We start from the raw sequence: 20393 nt of genomic DNA on the forward strand, positions 1-20393 counted from the left end.
TATATAGTTTTCACTCAGGTCTGTAGATAGTTTTCACTCAGGTCCACGTCAGTTAGTTTAGGCGGGAACTCTGGGCTGTTGTTGCTACAATGTTGACAGCCGGCTGCCAGGATCAGCTGCCTCACCTGTCCCGGAGACGGTCTACGGGATATCTAACAATCTGGGATGGCAGCGGGAAGCAGCGGGAAACGGCGATGGAATAAAGAAATTTCCCGCAAAAAAAGGGAAGGTTGACAGCTATTGTGTGAGCCAAGCTACAGACAACAGCTGAAGCTATTGAACAGTCAAAGGATTAAACAGGTAGAAAAGATTTGTGCATTCTACAGATAAGGGACAAGGACAAAGATAAATCGTCAGTCGTAAAATCGTTTCACACAGAGCACTCCTCTCTCACACACAGACGAGCACAGGATGGCGTCTTGCGCACCCCCTCTCCCAATCTCCAGAAACAGCCATTTGTCTTCGGGGGAGAATAGGGCCCACCCAAGGAATAATCCATCTGACATGGGTGACATAATTTATCCTAAAAATGAGACCTTTGAAACTTCATCACTTTAGAAATAAGCAGTGGGTTTTCACCAGCCAGCAAAAGGGATAGAATACAGTCGTACCTTGGTTCTCAAACGTAATCCATTCCCGAAGTCTGTTCAACTTCCGAAAATGTTCGAAAACCAAGGCGCGGCTTCCGATTGGCTGCAGGAGCTTCCTGCACTCAATTGGAAGCCTCAGAAGCTGGGTCAGATGTTCAGCTTCCAAAGAACGTTCGAAAAAAGGAACACTTGCTTCGGGTTTTCGGCGTTTGGGAGCCAAAACGTATGAGTCCCAAGGCATTCGAGAACCAAGGTACGACTGTACTCTTGCATTTAGGAAATTATCTGAGGAGGACTGAGGTTTTTCCATGTTTTGGGGGTGCTTCCTCCTATCTCCCCCCAAAATAGTTGCAAGCAGAAGTCCCTCACACTTCAGCACGTACATAAACTGCCGTAATTCAGACTGGCTTCATCCAGCGTTTCTGAAATCAAGCTGATATCACCCCCCCCCCTAACCCCTACGTGGTGGTCTCTGTCTGTCTGTCTGTCTGTCTGTCTGTCTCATAAGAAGAGCTTGCTGGGTCAGAATAATGACCCACCTAGTCCAGAATCCTGTTCTCCCAGTTGTCACTCATATGCCACAAATCCGCTCCACTTCCCAGTGGGGAGGAGTTGCAGTGGACCGCGTGGCCACCCACTCCCCACCGGGGTTAGGGGACTTTGTCCCCCATTGTCTGGGGGATCCCGGCCACGTCAGAGCCTGGCCAGCCAACCCGCTGGCCGGGGGGGGCGTGGCCGGGGTCGTTTAAACGGAGGAGCGAGCCAGTAGCAATGGCCTTGCTATGGACTTCGGTTGGTCGCCTTGGTTGTCTGAGGGGCCTGGTAGGAATTTTTCCACTTGGCAAATTGGCACTGGCCACTTGGCTTTCGCCTACCTCATAGCAATCGCCACAACTTTGTTAGGGTTGCGGTTAGGCGTTGTTTGACCTTGTGTGGGGGAGGGGAGGTATGGCCATCACCTGCCCCTCCATGCTTAAGGGTATTCCGTTAAAGGAATCCGGGGGTGTTGATCTAGTCTGAAGCCCGGCTGGGGGCTAGGGCCTTGACACGACCCTGACGGGAACACCAGGGAGAGCTTGGGTTGGTTCTCATCGACAGGGCTCCCCCTACCAGTGGCTTACCCTTACTGGACTTCCTGCACAATGGGCAGGAGTCAGGTCCAATCAATGCCTAAGCCAATACCGCTCACATTCTGTAATTTCATTAAAGCTGTGGCCAAAAGTTGCCCAATAACATAAACCTAATATCTGTGTCCTTGTGTGAGTTATTTCCATTGAGGGGGTGGCTGCAGGGTCTCGACACGCAAGCAGGCCCTGAGCACTTTTCCCTCCTGTAGTTTCTAGCAACCGCATTACTGAAAGCCATCATGGCCTGTAGCCATCAAAAGCCCTCTCCTCTCTGAATTTGGCTAGTCCTCTTTTAAAGCTAAGTTGCCTTCATTTGATGAGAAATGGCACGTTCAGAATGCACTAAGGACAGGAACGCCCAAAACGCAAGGCAACCTCAATGTTGAAGTCACACCTGCGACGTCCGGTTGCCTTTGCGTTTCTGCAGAGCGCCACTGGAGCTAAGAAAATATAGAGATAAATAAGTAACGACAGCCAAGATGAATAAGTAACGGCCCCAGCCTTGCCAACTCGGTTCCAGGCAGCTAAGGCTGCAACCTTACACGCAAGGCTCGTTTACCAAGAGCTCTCCCTACAGCACACAATTCCTTCCTTCGCGAGGCCACGTCTCCTAGGTGTTTGGGGGAAATGCGGCAACCTGGTGACGGAGGCGGGGGGCAGCACAGGCAGCATGCTGCAGTGGTTAGAGGTTTGGGCTAGGACTCAGCCATGTGAAGAATTTCAGAGTTGGAAGGTCATCACTTCCAACCCCCTTCAATGCAGGAATCATGGCTGAAGAATCCTTCACAGATAGCTGTCCAAACCCTGTTAAAAAACCCCCAGAGAGTTCCCCACCTTCTGAGGGAGTCCATTCCACTGTTGGATGGTTGGGGGCAGCTGCCATCTCTCGACCTAGCCTACCTTGCAGGGTTGTTGGGGAGAGAAAATGGGGAAGGTGGACTACCTTGGACACCACTTTGAGCTCCTTGGAGGAATGGCAGGATGAAAATATAAGAATAAAATATAATTTTGCCCGTGTGCATGCGCGCGCGCACACACACACACATGTATATGTATATGTAAAGGGACCCCTGACCGTTAAGTCCAGTCAAAGGAGACTCTGGGGTTGAAGCGCTCATCTCGCTTTATTGGCCGAGGGAGCTGGCGTACAGCTTCCAGGTCATGTGGCCAGCATGACTAAGCTGGCGAACCAGAACAGCGCACGGAATGGCACGCTGTTTACCTTCCCACCAGAGTGGTATCTATTTATCTACTTGCACTTTGATGTGCTTTCGAACTGCTAGGTTGGCAGGAGGAGGGACCGAGCAACGGGAGCTCACCCCGTCATGGGGATTTGAACCGCCGACCTTCCGATCGGCAAGCCCTAGGCTCAGTTTAGACCACAGCGCCACCTATGTCCTATATATATATATATATATATATATATATATATATATATATATATGAAAGGGAAGTAAAGAACACGACACAGCAACACCCTTTCTCTCCTTGCCACATAATTCCTTCTGACAGGAAACTCCAGTGGCGGTGTGACGATCCGTTTAAGTGACAAAAGGGGACTACTTCAAAGAAGGGAGTAGTTTCTACATCCTTGGGGGAAGCCTGCAAATTAAAATAAACATCTTTTAAAAAAAAAGGTAAAAGCCGAAAATGGTCCAACCAGCACCTTTGAAGTCAAAGGACTTAGAGCGTTGATGTTTCTTGAGCAGGGCGGTTTTAATCCGAGCCTCACCCACCTTGCAGGGTTGTGGTGAGGATCCAATGGGGAGGCAGAGAACCTGTGGTTCCTGCATGGCAGGGGGTTGGACTAGATGACCTTCGCAGGTCCCTTCCATCTCTACAATCCTGCGATTCTATGCCTGTGATAAGGCCACTTCCTTGTCTGGATGGAGATTTGTGTGTGTCTGTGTACAGAAATCCCTGCCTTTTGCAGAGCTGTAGCCTACAATTGCACTAAGACAGGATCCCACCCTCTGCCCCGCCAGTTTTCACCCATGCCCCAAACCATATTCGCATCTTTCCCCAACTACTGGCACCATGCGACCTCTGGGAAGTTCCCCGTTAGGAAATGCAGCCCACCCCCAAACTGTGGACATTTGTAACGAAAATCCTTTTCTGGTCTGGCATGCCAGTGAGAGACTACATGAGGGCATGGGCCGGCTGACTCCATAGGGGGCATATAATTGCTGCGGGCGATGCGGGCTAAATTAAGGAAGCTTAATTTGACGGAATCCAGAGTCAAAGCCAGCTGGGTGTTTGTTCTTGGCCATTAACAAGCGACATAAATGATTGTGGACATACCCCTTACGGCTTGAGGAATTTCAGGTCTTTGTTGTTTTTTGGCACAGCTAAGGTTACTAGAGATCACAGAACTGTAGAGTCGGAAGGGATCCTGAGGGTCATCTAGTCCAACCCACTCAAATCTCCAAACTTCTGGTGAACAGCCAGCCATTGTGATGGAGAATGTGTGTTTTAAAAAGGTTTTGTAGTGATCGGTTGACCACAGTTGGTTTGTTTATTTATTGCATTTCTATCCCCCTTTTCCTTCAAGGAGCTCATGGCATTATACACAGTTCTCCCCCTCCTCATTTAATCCCCACAACAACCCTCAAGGTAGGTCAGAGAGGCAGTGGCTGGCCCTCAAAACCACCCAGTGAGTTTCATGGTTGAGTGGGGATTTGAACCCTGGTCTCTAGGGTCCTAGCCTGGCACTCTAACCATTGCACCACCACTGGTGTGATAGGAATTTTGAGGTCTTAGATATACATGTTAAATGTTCTTAAGTGTACCAACCAAGCACATACATAGATCAGCACAGGAAGACCGATCTGGAAACCATTTTGATTCCCAAACTGTCCCAAACTGACCAAATGTTTTCTCTGCAAGGTCAAAAGAAAATGGAAAAGCTTCCCCATTGTCTTTTCCTTCACAAATCCTGTCTTCAGGGTATGTCTGTGTTTGAATAGGGTGTGAGCCTGTGACCTGGCTCAGGAACTAAGTATTTATCATGACGAAAGACTGGCCAGGCTCCCCAGTCAATCCAATCAAGTATCCTGCCAAACAGGAGATAAACAATGACAGGAGAAAAACAACATTCAAATTTCTGTTTAGACTGCCTTTTTTGTGATGTAGGTATGATGTATCTGAGGGGTGGTCTTAGGTTACACCTCTTCTGTGATGTATGTATGATGTTTCTGGGGGTGGTCTTGATCTACAGGGTGGCAATTTCAAAAGTCTTTATAAGGCCTTGCGCGCCATTGTTCCTCCTCCTCCTCTGCGGGTGATGGGAGCACCCTGTTGCAACAGATCAATAAAGATCAAGCTTACTAGCTGCTTTGCTTCTCAATATTCTCTGGTTGGCCTCTGTTATTCTCTCCTACCAACAGGGAACCTATGTAAGGACTCTATATGGGCTCTTGGATACCCCATAAGGGGAAAAGGGCAGATTTTTGTTTACAACACTGGCTCTTGTTTTTGCTGAGACCTCCCAACCGACTATAATTGCGCAACCTGAATTTTCTGGGATGCGATTGGATCCCACCTGGGAACAGAAAGAGCCTGGAGGAACCCCAGATCCCATATTTTGCCCTTGACTATGGCAACTTATTGGCAAAAGATTCCTTCCCTGCTGCCCACCCCATAGTCGAGGTCCCAGTTCTTTGTTTAGCAATGCCTCCTGCTGCTTTTCCAAGCCTCAAATGTTTCATTAAAGTCACCGCTGTGCATTGTACTCAGTTTTTTTTGGAGGATTAGCCAATCGCTTTAATAATCCCTCCGCGTAGAAGCCCAGAGAATTAACATTCTCCGCAGAGTTCTCTCCGCGGAGTGGCCCTGCTGCGTGCATGACCTAGTTTAATTCCCAGTTCCGCACGGAGAAGGAAAGGTGGAAGGGCTTGAGCAGAGGGACGATTCAGGAGAGTTCACCTGGTTTGGGTTTGGAGAAGCATCCTCCCATCGTGAGCCACGCAGAGAGAGGTCCCAGAAGAAGAAGTGGGTCAGAAAGCAGTGTCTTTGGAAGACATGGGTGCCCGAGCCAGAAAGGGAGAGATCAGGAGCCACAATCCATCCCCACCATGGTACAGGAACCTCTCCTCCAACTGGTCCCTTCGGTCTATGCTGGTCATCGCCAGGCTCGGCCTTCCCTCATGACCTGAATCAAACAAAAAGTTATATTTAGCGAGCGGTAAAACTAACAAGCGCACTTCTCAAAAGTTCACCTCCGTATCCCAGGTGCAGCCTGAGCAATCGTCAAACGAAGCACACACTTTTTATACCCTTTCCCTTTGCAGAGAACAAACAGAAGGGGCAATTAAAAATAAAGAAAAATCTCAGCAGAAAAGTTAAACGTTCTTCAGGATTCCTGGGAACGTTAACTCCGCCTGGGGGAAACTGCAGGTCCCACGATTCCTTGGGGGAAGTCGTGTGATTTAAATGTGTGTTTTGGTGTATGGTGTGTGGGTCTGCCTGCCCTCCAGTATGTGGCTAAAAGGTAAAGGGGTAAAGGGACCCCTGACCATTAGCGCTCATCTCGCTTTACTGGCCGAGGGAGCCGGCGTACAGCTTCCGGGTCATGTGGCCAGCAGGACTAAGCCGCTTCTGGCGAACCAGAGCAGCACACGGAAACGCCATTTACCTTCCCGCCGGAGCAGTACCTATTTATCTACTTGCACATTGATGTGCTTTTGAACTGCTAGGTTGGCAGGAGCAGGGACCGAGCAACGGGAGCTCACCCCGTTGCGGGGATTCGAACCACCGACCTTCTGAGCAGCAAGTCCTAGGCTCTGTGGTTCAACCCACAGTACCACCCGCGTCCCTTAGTGTGTGGCTAGCCTTCCCCCAAATCTGGCACCTTTCAGATGTTTTGGACTCCCAATTCCCTCTGGCCCCAGCCAGTGCAGCCATATGACGCTGGGGCAGATGTGCACACAACTATGCTGATGGGCGATGCAGTTGAAAACATCTGGAGGGCACCAGGTTGAGGAAGACTAGTCCAGTGACTTTCAAACCATCCTAATGAAGGAACCTTGCGGTCCCTTGGAAGTTCATCAGGAGTTCCTGGATAGGAAGAGGAAGAAGGCTGGGCAGACTCCCCCAAAACACAGCTTTCCCTTTTAACCCTTAGAGCCCGTGGTCCTGTTCCTCTTCTTCTTCCTCACCTGCCCACTCCAAGTGTGTGAGCAGTCAGAGGTGCAAGGACAAGGACCTTCTGTCTTCACTCCCTCTGGGAGGTGGCACCACCTAAGCCCATAGGCAGCAGTGAGCAAAAAGCTGCAGCAAGGAGATGACCTCATTGAGGGAGGGGACCCATTGAGCCCACTGGCCCCCCAAACCAGGAATTGTACCAGTAAATGGAACCCCCATGTTCAGAAGCAGATGTCTCTGTATACATTGGTGATGGATGAGTAGAAAGACAGCGAAATGGTTTGTGTTTGTTGATTCAGAATTTCTAGCTAGTCCTGATCATGTATGAGCATCACTCAGAGCTGATTCAGACAGAATCGCTCCTCAATTGATGTTAACTGCATGGTACCTTGGATCTCAAACGCCTTGGATCCCAAACAAATCAGCTCCCGAACGATCGAAACCCGGAAGTGAGTGTTCCAGTTTTCAAACGATTTTCGGAAGCACGGCTTCCTGCAGCCAATCAGAAGCCGTGCTTTGGTTTCCGAACATTTTGGAAGTCAGACGGACTTCCAGAATGGATTCTGTTCGACTTCCAAGGTACGACTGCATTAGAGATGTTGGAGAGCCATCTGTCAAAATTTGCCCTTCTCCGGATTTTGCAAGAAAGACACATCAATTTGTGAAAAGTTCTTGCAAAAATGTGTATGTTAGACCAATTTCCATATAAAAATGCATATTACTAGGAGAAACCTGCCGGTGAATTTTTATGTGGCCCTTTAGATGGGCAAAATAAGAGATGGAGATAAAGTGGAATTGACAGATTCTCCTCTTCTTCATCCCTAATTGCATCTCAAGCGGTTGGGATGTCTGCCTTGCAGGCTCCAGAGTGCCATGGGACAGCTGGCAGAGGAGGCAAGGAGGCCGCTGGAGGACAGATATTGCCTGCTGTTTCAGCAAATTGCAGCCTCCAGATTAGATCTGGTCAGCACAGCAGCAAGTGCTGTCAGGATAACTCTTTATCTCCTTTCCCAAGTTAGAAACAATCTCCCCGAATTAAACATTAAACAAGAGATGCAATTGAGATGTCCAAGGTGCATCAATAAAATGCACTTCTCCAGTACTCTGAACAGAAACAGGTGAGCAAAGATAAATGCAGGTGACATGGAGAAGAAAGCAAGAAGACTTGATAAGGGGACACACACTTGATAAACAGACACACACACACACACACACAGTGTGAGGCAGCCTTCCCCAGCCAGGTCCCTGCCAACCCCTCCAAATGTTTTTGACTACAACTCCCATCAGACAGCAGGGATGGGTGATGCCGGGGCTGATGGGAGTTGTAGTCCACAACAGATTTGCAAAGGCTGGTTTGGAGATAACTTTATCCTGAAGGAGCGTCTCCACCCCCATCGTTCTGCCCGGACACTGAGGTCCAGTGCCGAGGGCCTTCTGGCAGTTCCCTCGCTGTGAGAAGTCAAGTTACAGGGAACCAGCCAGAGGGCCTTCTCAGTTGTGGCACCCGCCCTGTGGAATGCCCTTCCACCAGATGTCAAAGAGAAAAACAACTACCAGACTTTTAGAAGACATCTGAAAGCAGCCCTGTTTAGGGAAGCTTTTAATGTTTAATAGGTTATTGTATTTTAAAATTATGTTGGAAGCCGCCTAGAGTGGCTGGGGAAACCCAGCCAGATGGGTGGAGTATAAATAACAATATGTTGTTGTTGTTGTTGTTGTTATATTATTGTTATTATTACCCACCGTCTAAACACGGGGATTCAGGGATCACCCGACAAAACTGATGAACGCTTCATTCAGAACAAGTTATAGGAATCTCTTCCACTCAAGATGTAGTGCTAGCCATCAGATTTTTTAAGATGCTTAAATAAGCTCAGTGAGAAGGATGGGTCGTTCATGATAGCCAAGTCGAACCCCCATGTTCAACAGCAGTATATCTCTCATTGCCATAGGAGGGGTGTGGCTCTCAAACTTTGCTTGCACTACAAAAAGCAGGTGAGGACTTGCTGCTAGTGCCGCCGCCAGGGGCTGCCCGGTTGGTACTGAACCACAACGAGGACTTTTCAGTGGTGGTTCTCCAGTTGCAGAAAACTCTCCCCATTAGCTTTCAGAAGGAATTTGAAAACATTCCCGTCCACCCAGACATTGGGTGGCTGAAGAAGACTGTTCCTGGCAATGTGCTGATCAGTGGGTGGAAGAACAGTTTTAACTGTAATGGCTTTTAGAATGTTTTTAATAGAAGCTGCTTTTAGATGTTTTAACTGCAAGCACTTTTAGAATGTTTTAAATCTGCTTCGGAATGTTTCTGCTTTCTTTTCTAAACTGCGTATCTGTATGCTGCCCTGGGCTTCTTGGGGAGGAAGGGCCAGATATGTTCAATAAATAAATAAATATGCATTTCCAAGAGGGATTGCATTGTCCAAGGACTAGCCATCAGGGCAATTCTTATGACCCGAAATATTTGATTTTTCATGCTATATATTTTTTAAAAAATAAAATAAAATATTTATCCTAAGGATGTTTTTAAAAGGGGGGGGGAACCATTTTGAATATTGCAGGGTGGATATTTTGATAGAAGGCTCAGAGTAAAATAGTCTCCCAGCATCCTATCAAAGAACTGCAGGGTCGGAAGGAACCCATGGCGTCATCTAGTCCAGTGTTTCCCAACCTTGTGCCTCCAGCTGTTTTTGAACTACAACTCCCATCATCCCTGACTAGCAAGACCAGTGGCAAGGGATGATGGGAATTGTAGTCCAAAAACAGCTGGAGGCACAAGGTTGGGAAACACTGATCTAGTCCAACCCTCTGTGATACAGGAATCATAGCTAAAGGGTTTTTCATAAGTGCAGAGTGTTATGGTGCACTTATCTGAGGAGCCATGAAATCCAAGACTGTGCAAGTCATAGGCTAGCAGCCAAAGCTAAACAGGCACCATCTGCCCAGAAGGTCCAAGGTCAACGCCTCTCTGTTTGGTTCAAACATCAGCTGTTCTAAGCGACACCATTAAGGGTATCAAGAAATCTTGCCTCTTTGTCGTGACTGGAACACATTTTTAGCCAGTCTATGTGAAGATAGGGACACGGGTGCTGCTGTGGGTTAAACCACAGAGCCTAGGACTTGCCAATCAGAAGGTTGGTGGTTCGAATCCCCGCAACGGGGTGACCTCCCGTTGCTTGGTCCCTGCTCCTGCCAACCTAGCAGTTCAAAAGCACGTCAAAGTCAAGTAGATAAATAGGTACCGCTCCAGCGGGAAGGTAAATGGCGTTTCCGTGTGCTGCTCTGGTTCGCCAGAAGTGGCTCAGTCATGCTGGCCACATGACCCGGAAGCTGTACGCTGGCTCCCTCGGCCAATAAAGTGAGATGAGCGCCGCAACCCCAGAGTCGGCCATGACTGAACCTAATGGTCAGGGGTCCCTTTACCTTATGTGAAGATAGTTGAAGTCAGTGGCATAGAGTGGGGGGACGGGGGACGGACACAGGGGCGATTGCCCTGGGCATAAAATTGTTCAGAGGCACAAAATTTCAACACCCAGTGCTGCCTCAACACAGCCATGTGCTTCTGTCACTGGGCTCCTTTGAAAACGGCTTCTCCATGAGAACCAGGACAAGATGGCAAAAATGTTTAAAACAGGCTCCAATAAGCATTGGGAATGTAAGGGAAAAGAGGGTACATTCTTTCATATGTGGTGGAATTTTAAATTGATAAAAAAAAGTATTGGGAAATGATTTATAATGAACTGAAAAAAATGTTTAAGATAACCTTTGTAAAAAGTCCAGAAGACTTTCTGCTAGGCATTTCAAGATTTACCAAAAGAGGAGAAAAGGCTTTTCATGTATGCTACAACCGCGGCTAGAATATTGCTAGCACAAAGATGGGAAAGTGTTGAAATACCAACCAAAGAAGAATGGCAAGGAAAATTGATGGAATACGCTGAAATGGCAAAACTAACGGAAAGACTTCGAGACAAGGACAGTAGAGACTTTAGGAAAGACTGGGAACCATTCATGTTATTTTTACAGAATCAGTGTAAAGAAATGGAATCACTTGCAGGGTTTGATTAAAAGGTAAAGGTAAAGGTACCCCTGCCCGTACGGGCCAGTCGTGTCCGACTCTAGGGTTGCGTGCTCATCTTGTTTAAGAGGCCGTGAGCTGGCGCCGTCCGAAGACTCTTCCGGGTCACCTGGCCAGCGTGACGAAGCTGCAGCTGGCGAGCCAGCACCAGCACAGCACACGGAAACGCCGTTTACCTTCCCGCTATAAAGCGGTCCCTATTTATCTACTTGCACTTAAGAGTGCTTTCGAACTGCTAGGTGGGCAGGAGCTGGGACCGAACAACGGGAGCTCACCCCGCCGCGGGGATTCGAACCGCCGACCATACAATCGGCAAGTCCTAGGCACTGAGGTTTTACCCAAAGCGCCACCCGCGTCCCATAGGGTTTGATTAAACACTTGCAATTAATAAAATAAATGTAGGAAATAGAATGAGGATGTTAAAATGATAAGAGAAGAAGAAGAATTATGTTGAAAGAGTTCAAGAATAAGAAATAACCAATAAGCAGGGAAAGATAATATGCCAAAAAATCAGAAGAGGTAGCTAAGGGAAGTTGTGGAGGGGAGGGGGAAATTGGGGAATGATATTTTTGTTATATGTTGTGATATTTTGATGTTCAAAAAACTGTAAAATCTCAATAAAAATTATTACAAAAAAGAGATACAGGAAACAACCTCTCCAGACAACAGAACAACTCTTTTTTTCTTATCTCTGTGGCTACGATCTCCTGGGTGACATGGAAGCTGTTAGGCGGCGGGTTACACATGCATATTCCGTCCGTTTCCTCCCTCTCACGCTCCCCACCCCCCTCCATGAAGCCCTGGGCACTGGCAACCCACGCTATGCCACTGGTTGAAGTCACCCATTGCTATAACACCTCCTTCTCTTTTGGGTGCTTCCTTGGTTTCCGTCTTCGTCTCAAGATCTCCCTGAGTGTTTTGATCGGGGGGGGGGGGGAGTCAACGATAGCACATCCTCAGCACTAAATTACTATTGGGGCCTAGTATCACCACCCACGACGATCCTTTGTAGGGGTACACCCCTTTGGGGATTTCAAACTTGATGGACTCAGTGTTGTCTTTGATGTACAGAGAGACACCACCTTCAGGACAGCCTTCTCTGCCCTTCTTATAGAGTTTATCTCCAGAGATAACTGGGTACTTTCTGTCCCACCAGTTTTCTGTTACCTATCAATGCCATCTGCTAAGACCAAGCGCTCCAGTTCAGCCATCTTTCCTCAGAGGCTCTTAGCATTGGTGCATAAACACTTGTATACAGTCTCTCAGTGCCTTTGGCTTGTGGTGCTATGACCTCTGTTACACTGTCCTGAGGCAGCCCCACCAGGAGGAAAAGAAATTGCCTCATTCTCTTCCATTCTCTTGAACTGTCGGATGCTACTAGCAACAATAGCTGTGCTCGGCCCGCACAGCTGGTGGCAGCAACGATTCTGAATACCGATTGCCGGCAACCACAGGAGCAGAGAATTCTCTTATTATTGGGTCCTGCTTGCAGGTTTCCTTCTGGGGCATCTGGGCAGCCACTGTGAGAAGAGGACACGTTCTTGGACAGTCCAATGGCCGGATCGAGCAGGCTCTTTCTGTCTTCTTAGGTTCTGTTGACCAGCTGCTGCTGCCTCACTCTCCATTTCCATTCAGGAAACAAAATCCCATCATTAAAGAAGCACATGCTGCCTTAGTCAGGCCACACCTGGAATACTGTGTCCAATTCTGGGCACCACAATTTAGGAAGGATGTTGACAAGCTGGAACGAGTGCAGAGGAGGGCGGCCAAGTTGATCAAGGGTCTGGAAGCCAAGCCTTATGAGGAACAGTGGAGGGAGTTGGGTATGTTTAGCCTGGTAAAGAGGAGACTGAGAGGAGATATGATAAACATCTCTAAATATCTCAAGGGCTGTCACAAGGGCGCCAACTATAGGGGGCCCTAGCGGCCCAAGCACCCACAAAAGTTTTGTTGTGGGTGCTCAGCACCCACACCACAGGGCCCCCCACGTGCCAGAAGTCACATCCAAGGCCTCATGAGACCTCAGAGATGCTGCCTGAGGCCTTGCGAAAACCTCATAACCTGACTTCCGGTGGCACCAGAAGTCAGGTTCTGAGGCTGTGGGGCGCATGATGTCGTGACCCATAACCTGAGGCCATGTCCGCACCCCTGACATGGAAGACAGAACAAGCTTGTTTTCTCCTGCTCTGGAGGGTAGGACTCAAACCAATGGCTTCAAGTTACAAGAAAGGAGATTCCGACCAAACATCAGGAAAACTTTCTGACAGTAAGAGTTGTTCAGCAGTGGAACGGTCTCCCTTGGGAGTTTGTCCAGGCATAGGCAAACTCCGACCCTTCAGATGTTTGGGACTACAATTCCCATCATCCCTGACCACTGGTCCTGTTAGCTAGGGATGATGGGAATTGTAGTCCCAAACATCTGGAGGGCCGGAGTTTGCCTATGCCTGTTGTAGACTCTCCTTCATTGGAGGTTTTCAAGCAGAGGTTGGATGGCCATCTGTCATGGATGCTTTAGCTGAGATTCCTGCATTGCAGGGGGTTGGACCAGATGACCCTTGGGGTCCCTGCCAACTCTACAATTCTATGATTCTACCTCAGGTGCCCATTTCACATGGAGCATCCTTTCCCAAACATTGGATTTCTGTCAGAGAGGTTTTGAATTTATTTATTTTTCTTAACCTGAGGTACCACTTTAGCTCATGGGGCCTCCTGCCACTGCTGCACGATTTCTGTTCTCATCCTGAAGCAAAGTTCTTAACCTGAGGTAATATTTCTGGGTTAGTGGAGTGTGTAACCTGAAGCGTCTGTAACCCAAGGTACCACTGTATTTTTTTGAAGCCTTATTAGATCCCTCATCCCTCTTACCTTGACTTTGGCTTTACACGTTGTCATTTTAACGCTACTTTTCTGAATTAAGAGAAAATAAATCCTGCTTGCCTTCGTGACACCCTAACGGTGCACCTGGAGAGAATATGTCATGTGTTGAAAGAAGCTGAATAATTAAAGGCTCCCCCTGTGAGCTCCAAAGCATTCGCAGACCCCAGAGGCTGTGACTGGCAAGGAGGAGTCCTCCTGCATGAGTCGCTGGCCTGCGGAGACCACCTCCTTTCTGCGGGGATTCTCCAGAGGTGGGCAGTCCTTCAGGGCCTCTAAGCCATCTCTTTCCACACAGGGACTCCGAAGCATTCGCTGCCCTCAGGGAGGCTGCCTGATGCAGCTCAGCACGAGTTGCTGCTATTTTGAGTGGTGGCAGAGGCAATGTGGGCCCTCTGAAGTCTTGCGTGGGACTGACCACCACAATTATAGCACATGATTATTATTTAAATTCCTTTCCCCCCCTCTCAAATCCTTTATTATTTTATTCACATAATATACATTCTTTATAGCAAACAACTCCAAAATAAGCAGACAACTCCAAAATAAAATCATATGTAACAAACCATAAGTCTCATGTTTTCATTTACACAGATCTCCTCTCCGATACTTTTACTTGATATTTACTTGATATTACTTGATCAAGTATCAAATATCATCAAGAAATATCAAGATTATTATTTCAATTCCTATAGCACCCTTCATCCAACGATCACAGGGCAGTTTACAATATAAAAACACAAACGTACACATAGGAGCCTTTGCCCCCTTCCCAATAAAATATTTTAGGGGGCTGGGCTCCCCCAAAGTTGATGGGCATTGCCATTTAAATGGTGTGTGTGTGTGTGTGTGTGTGTGTGTGTGTGTGTGTGCACTGCATCATGTGATTGATTATGTGAGGCAGGGCTTACCTGCCCACCAAATATTTGATTCAAGTTGGCACCCGTGCGCATGCACAATAAACAAAAACAATAATCTACACACACAGTTTAAAAGGTCATAGATTGTTTAATTAGCCGGTTTCAGAAAGTGTGACTTAGGAAAGCTCATATTTCAGTGCAAATTAAACTTTCTCTCAGTTTTATATACGTCGCAAAATGGAATAATAATTAAAAACTTTACCTCCAAAAAGCAAACTAAATCTAGTTTCACACACCCCCCCATTACTAGCCAGAACACCATTTGCACATTAAAGCATCAGGCTTATCCTCTGGTAATGGAAGCATATTTGAGGTTGAAGCAAGCAAAGGGGAGTTATTTGTGGAGTGGTGGGATTCCCATCAAACAAATCCATGAGTCCTTTCAATATTCAGCCAGAATCTACACACACACACAAATACACACTGCCTTCCTTAAAGTCTGGCACACCCAGAGGCATCATTGAGTCAAGGAAAGATGCAGAAGAATGCTCAGCATCTTTCTGAAATCAGGTCATGTATTTTGGGCTGATGCATAGATGTTTAAGAATACAAGACTTTGCAATTCCGTGGGGTGGGCTGTTAAATTACTGTATTATTATTATTATTATTATTAACAGTAATAAGAATACAGTGGTACCTGAGGTTACATATGCTTCAGGTTACAGACTCCGCTAACCCAGAAATAGTGCTTCAGGTTAAGAACTTTGCTTCAGGTTGAGAACAGAAATCGTGCTCCGGCAGCGCGGCAGCAGCAGGAGGCTCCATTACCTAAAGTGGTGCTTCAGGTTAAGAACAGTTTCAGGTTAAGTACAGACCTCCGGAACGAATTAAGTACTTAACCCGAGGTACCACTGTAATAATTTATGATGGTGGAGGCAGGCAGGAGAAAAAGAAGACTTTTTAATTCACTTTTCCCTTCTTGACCTTTTTTTCTGGGGACAGGCTTTACAGAGCACCTGCTTGGCATGCAGAAGGTCCCAGGTCCCATCCCCAATGGCATCTCCAGGGCAGGTTCCCTTGCCTGAAACCCTAGAGAGCCACTGCCAGACAGAGTAAACAGTACTGAACTAGATGAACCAATGCTCTGCCTCTGTATAAGGCAGCTTCCTATTTAATTCAGCTCTTTAAAAAAACAAAAACATAAGGACTAGAATCTTGATTTGATTTTAAGGAAAGGGCTGTAGCTCCTTGGTAGAGCATCTGCCTTGCGAGCAGAAGGAACCAGGTTCTATCCCTAGTAGCATCCCCAGGTAGGGATGCCTGAAACCCTGGAGAGCTGCTGCCAGTTAGTGCAGACTACATTGAGCTGGAAGGATCACCGCTCTCTGACTCAGTACAAAGCAGGTTCCTATGCATCTGTGCATTACGGGAAGGGCTGTAGCTCAACGGAAGTGTATCTGCTTTGCATACAAAATGTCTCTGGTTCAAGCCCCGGCAGCATCTCCAGGTAATGAACCCCCCCCCCCCGAAACCCTGTAGAGCTGCTGCCAGTCAGTGTAGACAATACTGAGCTAGATAGACCAGCGCTCTGAGTCCGTACAAGACAGCTTTCCTGTGTTCCTACTTCGTGACACACACCAAGGATGATTTACGCAGGAGCGGTGTCCATCATGAACCGCAGGCGAGAGAGAGAGAGCCTTTCAAGGGATCCTGTTTATTACCCGGCTGGAAGCGGACGGGTCAGAGTCCCTGCCGGTCAGTCCCAGGGAAAGCAGAGAGCAGAAGGAGTAAAAGAAAAAGGGGAAAGTGGCGGGGGGTGGGAGAAGCAATTAAAATGTTGTCCTTGTTGCAGCGCAGCTGTTTGCAGCACAGGGGAGGTTTTGAGCCCAAACAACGGGAGGGGGGGGACCACTGCAGCTTTTTGGGAGCGCACACAGAGAGAGGCTGGTTTATTCCTGTCCCCAGCAGCTGAAGATTTCAATCAAGGCATCTCTCATCATATGCACCACAGAAGCTATGTTTTAGCTGAGATTTCCAAAAAGAAATGAATCATTTTCTTAGATTCCACCTCCCCCCGCTCCCCATACACACACCAAGAATCCGGGGTGCGAAGGAAAAGCCTCTGGGTTGCATCCTTCCCACCTACCCGCTTAATTCCTGCTTCCTCCAGCTGGGAGGGTTTCGCCTTACCTGGGCAGGGAGAGCAGTGAGGCGCGCAAGGAACTGGGCACCAGCCTTGGCATCAGCTGCCCGATGGAGGCAGAGGCTGTGGAAGAGGCTGCTTTCGCTCCTGCCTGGACTTCTGAGTCTTTGCAGAGAGGGAGGCCGGGTTTCCTCTGTCTCCCCCCCCCCCCGCCCCAGCCCTGCAGTATTGATCCAAATGGGCCAAGGAGATGCCAACTTGGCCGGAGTCCCGCAAGGCTTCCTTCCGGCGCCAGCAGCTGCTGCTCATCTGCAGCCCCAAAAAACTTTAGGCTGGGGAAAGACGGAGGGAGACTCCGGGTCCGGCATGAAACTTCCAAGGCACCTGCAGACAGAGAGAGAAAGGGAGAGAGAGAGGCTGTTGACAGCTCAAAGCCCCCCTGGCGGTGGCTGAGAAGACAGCCCTAGGCTCCAGGGTCAGAAGCGGACCCAGGAGTGCTCTCTGTGACTTAACCGCTTCACCGCTGCAGCGGGACAGCCAGGGAGCGAGGGAGCATCTCTTGGTGCTTGGCAAGGAAGATCAGATCGTAAGAGGAACACAGGACACAGAGAGAGAGGGAGACAAGAGGTTACATAAGGCCACAGGAAGCTGCCTGAGTCACAACCCTGGTCCATTGGGCTCAAAATAGACTAGTCTGTGCTGACTGGTCCGGTGATTTCGGGAGTCTCCTGGAGACAGGGGCAGTTTTACTAGGAAACTAATGAATCTAATGAATGCCGATCAGAAGGTCGGCGGTTCGAATCCCTGCGACGGGGTGAGCTCCCGTTGCTCGGTCCCAGCTCCTGCCAACCTAGCAGTTCGAAAGCACGTCAAAGTACAAGTAGATAAATAGGTACTGCTCCGGCGGGAAGGTAAACGGCATTTCCGTGCGCTGCTCTGGTTCGCCAGAAGCGGCTTAGTCATGCTGGCCACATGACCCGGAAGCTGTACGCCGGCTCCCTCAGCCAGTAAAGCGAGATGAGCACCGCAACCCCAGTCGGTCACGACTATACCTAATGGTCAGGGGTCCCTTTACCTTTAATGAATCTTAATCTTCAGGGCCCCGATCCCAGAGGACCCCCAGAAGCAACTTAAGTCCACATGGCTTAAAATTTTTGGGTCTAGTCAGTGCTTTTTTCTGGGGGGGGCGGGACGCAAGGGGATGCATACCCCTAAACATTTTGTGAATCTAAGTTGGGCCTCATCCAGGAGCATTATTTCAATTTGAGTAGAAAAATGAGAGTACACCTAAACATTTTCTTTTTTATATAGAAAAAAAGCACTGGGTCTAGTAGACTCAACTGGAGTCGCACAACTCATATTGATTAATTTTGTTGTTGTATACCGTATATTTCAGCAATCCCAAAGTCTGCGAGTCAGTAGCACACAAGGGTGCCAACTTGAATAAAACATGGGGGGGGGGGCGCTCAGGTAAGCTCCGCCCCACATGATCAATCACAAGACACGACACACCATTTGATGGAAATGCCCATCAAATTGGGGGGGCCTGGGGCCCTCAAATATTTTATGGGGGGAGGAAGGGACCATGGACCCTAGGAGTTGCTTCCTATGGTAACACAGATGTTGCAAAGGTGGGGTGATCTGTCGTGGAAGAACCCCACTGAAGAAGATAACAGCAGCTACCCAGACGTCGTTGCTGGTTGCTAAGGGGGCCCCCATGACGGTTTAAGCTTCAGGGGCCCCAAAAATGTAGGTCCCCCGCAGTCTGGAAATGGCAGGGATCGAACCTGAGACCTTCTCCATGCAGAGTAGGCAGTCTGTTATAGAACAGTTGTCCTTTTCGTAAAGATAAACCAAGACTCTATTCCTCATGGTTCTGAACTTCGGAACTCTCTTCCACAGGAGGCAGTGATGGCCACCAATCTAGATGGCTTATAAAGAGGATTGGAGAAATTCATTGAGAAGAAGGCTATTAATCCCTACTAGCTAAGATGGCCAGGCTCTGCCTCCACCGTCAGAGGCAGCAATGCTTCTGAATATCAGTTGCTGGGAACTGCAGGAGAATAGAATAGAATAGAATTTATTATTTATTCCCCAGCCACTCTGGGCGGCTTCCAACAGAGTATTAAAATACAGTGGTCTGTTAAACATTAAAAGCTTCCCTAAACAGGGCTGCCTTCAGATGTCTTCTAAAAGTCTGGTAGTTGTTCTTCTCTTTGACATCTAGTGGGAAGGCGTTTCACAGGGCAGGTGCCACTATCGAGAAGGCCCTCTGCCTGGTTCCCTGTAACTTGGCTTCTCGCAGTGAGGGAACAGTGAGACCCTCAGCGCTGGACCTCAGTGTCTGGGCTGAATGATGGGGGTGGAGATGCTCCTTCAGGTACACTGGACTGAGGCCATTTAGGGCTTTCAAGGTCAGCACCAACACTTTGAATTGTGCTTGGAAACACACTGGGAGCCAATGTAGGTCTTTCAAGACCAGTATTATGTGGTCTCGGCGGCCGCTCCCAGTCACCAGAGGGCAGAATGCTCTTGTGCTCGAATCCTGCTTGCCAGTTTCCCACAAGCATCTGGTTGGCCACTGTGAGAACAGGATGCTGGACTAGTTGGGCCATTGGCCTGATCCAGCAGGCTCTTCCTATGTTCTTATAAAGTGCTGATTTAAATAGGAACCTATTCCAGGCTGAATCAGACCACTGATTCTTTGAACTGAAGTGTTGTCTGTGCTGCTACAGCCCTTCCCCTAAAATAAATTAAGATTCTAGTCCTTATGGTTATAACAAAAAAAACCCAGAGCTGAATTAAATCGGTAGCTGCCTTATACTGAGTCTGATTACTGGTCCATCTAGCTTAGCACTGTCTACACTGACTGACAGCAGCCCTCCAGGATTTTGGAGAGGGATCCTCCCTCTCTCATCCCTACATCGAGATGCTGCTTGGGGTTGAACCTGAGACCTTCTGCATGCAAAGCAGCTGTTCGGTCACTTAGCTACGGCTTCTTCCTCAGGCTTAGAGCACCCCTAAAATAGAGCCAACCCTTTAGCCCAAAAATGGAAAACGAGTGAGGTCCCAAAGAAGAGTGGCAACTTAAGTTGACCGAACATGCACAACTTGCAGACGTAACATATAGAATAGGAGAACAAGAACACACGTTTAAAGATTGGAAAATGTTTATTGAATATGCAGAAAATAATTGTGTACAGCTGAAAACGCTGGCAGCATTAAGATAAATTCAACAGTGTAAATAAGTTTTGATGAATGAAATAATGGAACATTGATTGGTATAGTTTTTGTAGAATATGCAGGGATTTAAGATATGTAAAATGAAACACGGAGAGAGAAGAAGGGAAGTCATGGATATGTTAAGGATGTAAAATGAGTATTTGAAATTGTAAAACAGAAAATTTGATTTAAAATTATATATATATATATATATATATATATATATATATATATATATATATATATTATAATATATAAGACAGGAGTGCCTGGCGTGCTCTGGTCCATGGGGCCACGAAGAGTCGGACACGACTAAACAACTAAACAACAACATACGTATATATAAAACAGAGCCAGTCCCCA

General features: G+C 47.9%; 1 protein-coding gene across 5 annotated transcripts in view; it reads right to left on the reverse strand.

Moving 5' to 3' along the window:
- Positions 1 to 17231, reverse strand: part of AIFM3 (AIF family member 3) — a 60646-nt gene extending 43415 nt beyond the window's left edge. For 4 of the 5 annotated variants that reach the window (XM_081841866.1, XM_081841864.1, XM_081841865.1 and 1 more), the window contains exons 1-2: positions 16856 to 17231; positions 5642 to 5867 (exon numbers count right to left, since the gene is read on the reverse strand). In XM_081841866.1, coding sequence (XP_081697992.1) covers positions 5642 to 5672 — 31 coding nt within the window. In that variant the 5' untranslated portion in view covers positions 5673 to 5867; positions 16856 to 17231. The remainder of the gene's footprint in view (positions 1 to 5641; positions 5868 to 16855) is intronic. The other variant, XM_081841867.1, reaches the window with a different exon arrangement.
- Positions 17232 to 20393: the final 3162 nt, after the last annotated feature.

Source organism: Podarcis erhardii (assembly GCF_964252035.2).
Source record: "Podarcis erhardii genome assembly, chromosome: 15".
Classification (NCBI taxonomy): Eukaryota; Metazoa; Chordata; class Lepidosauria; order Squamata; family Lacertidae; genus Podarcis; species Podarcis erhardii.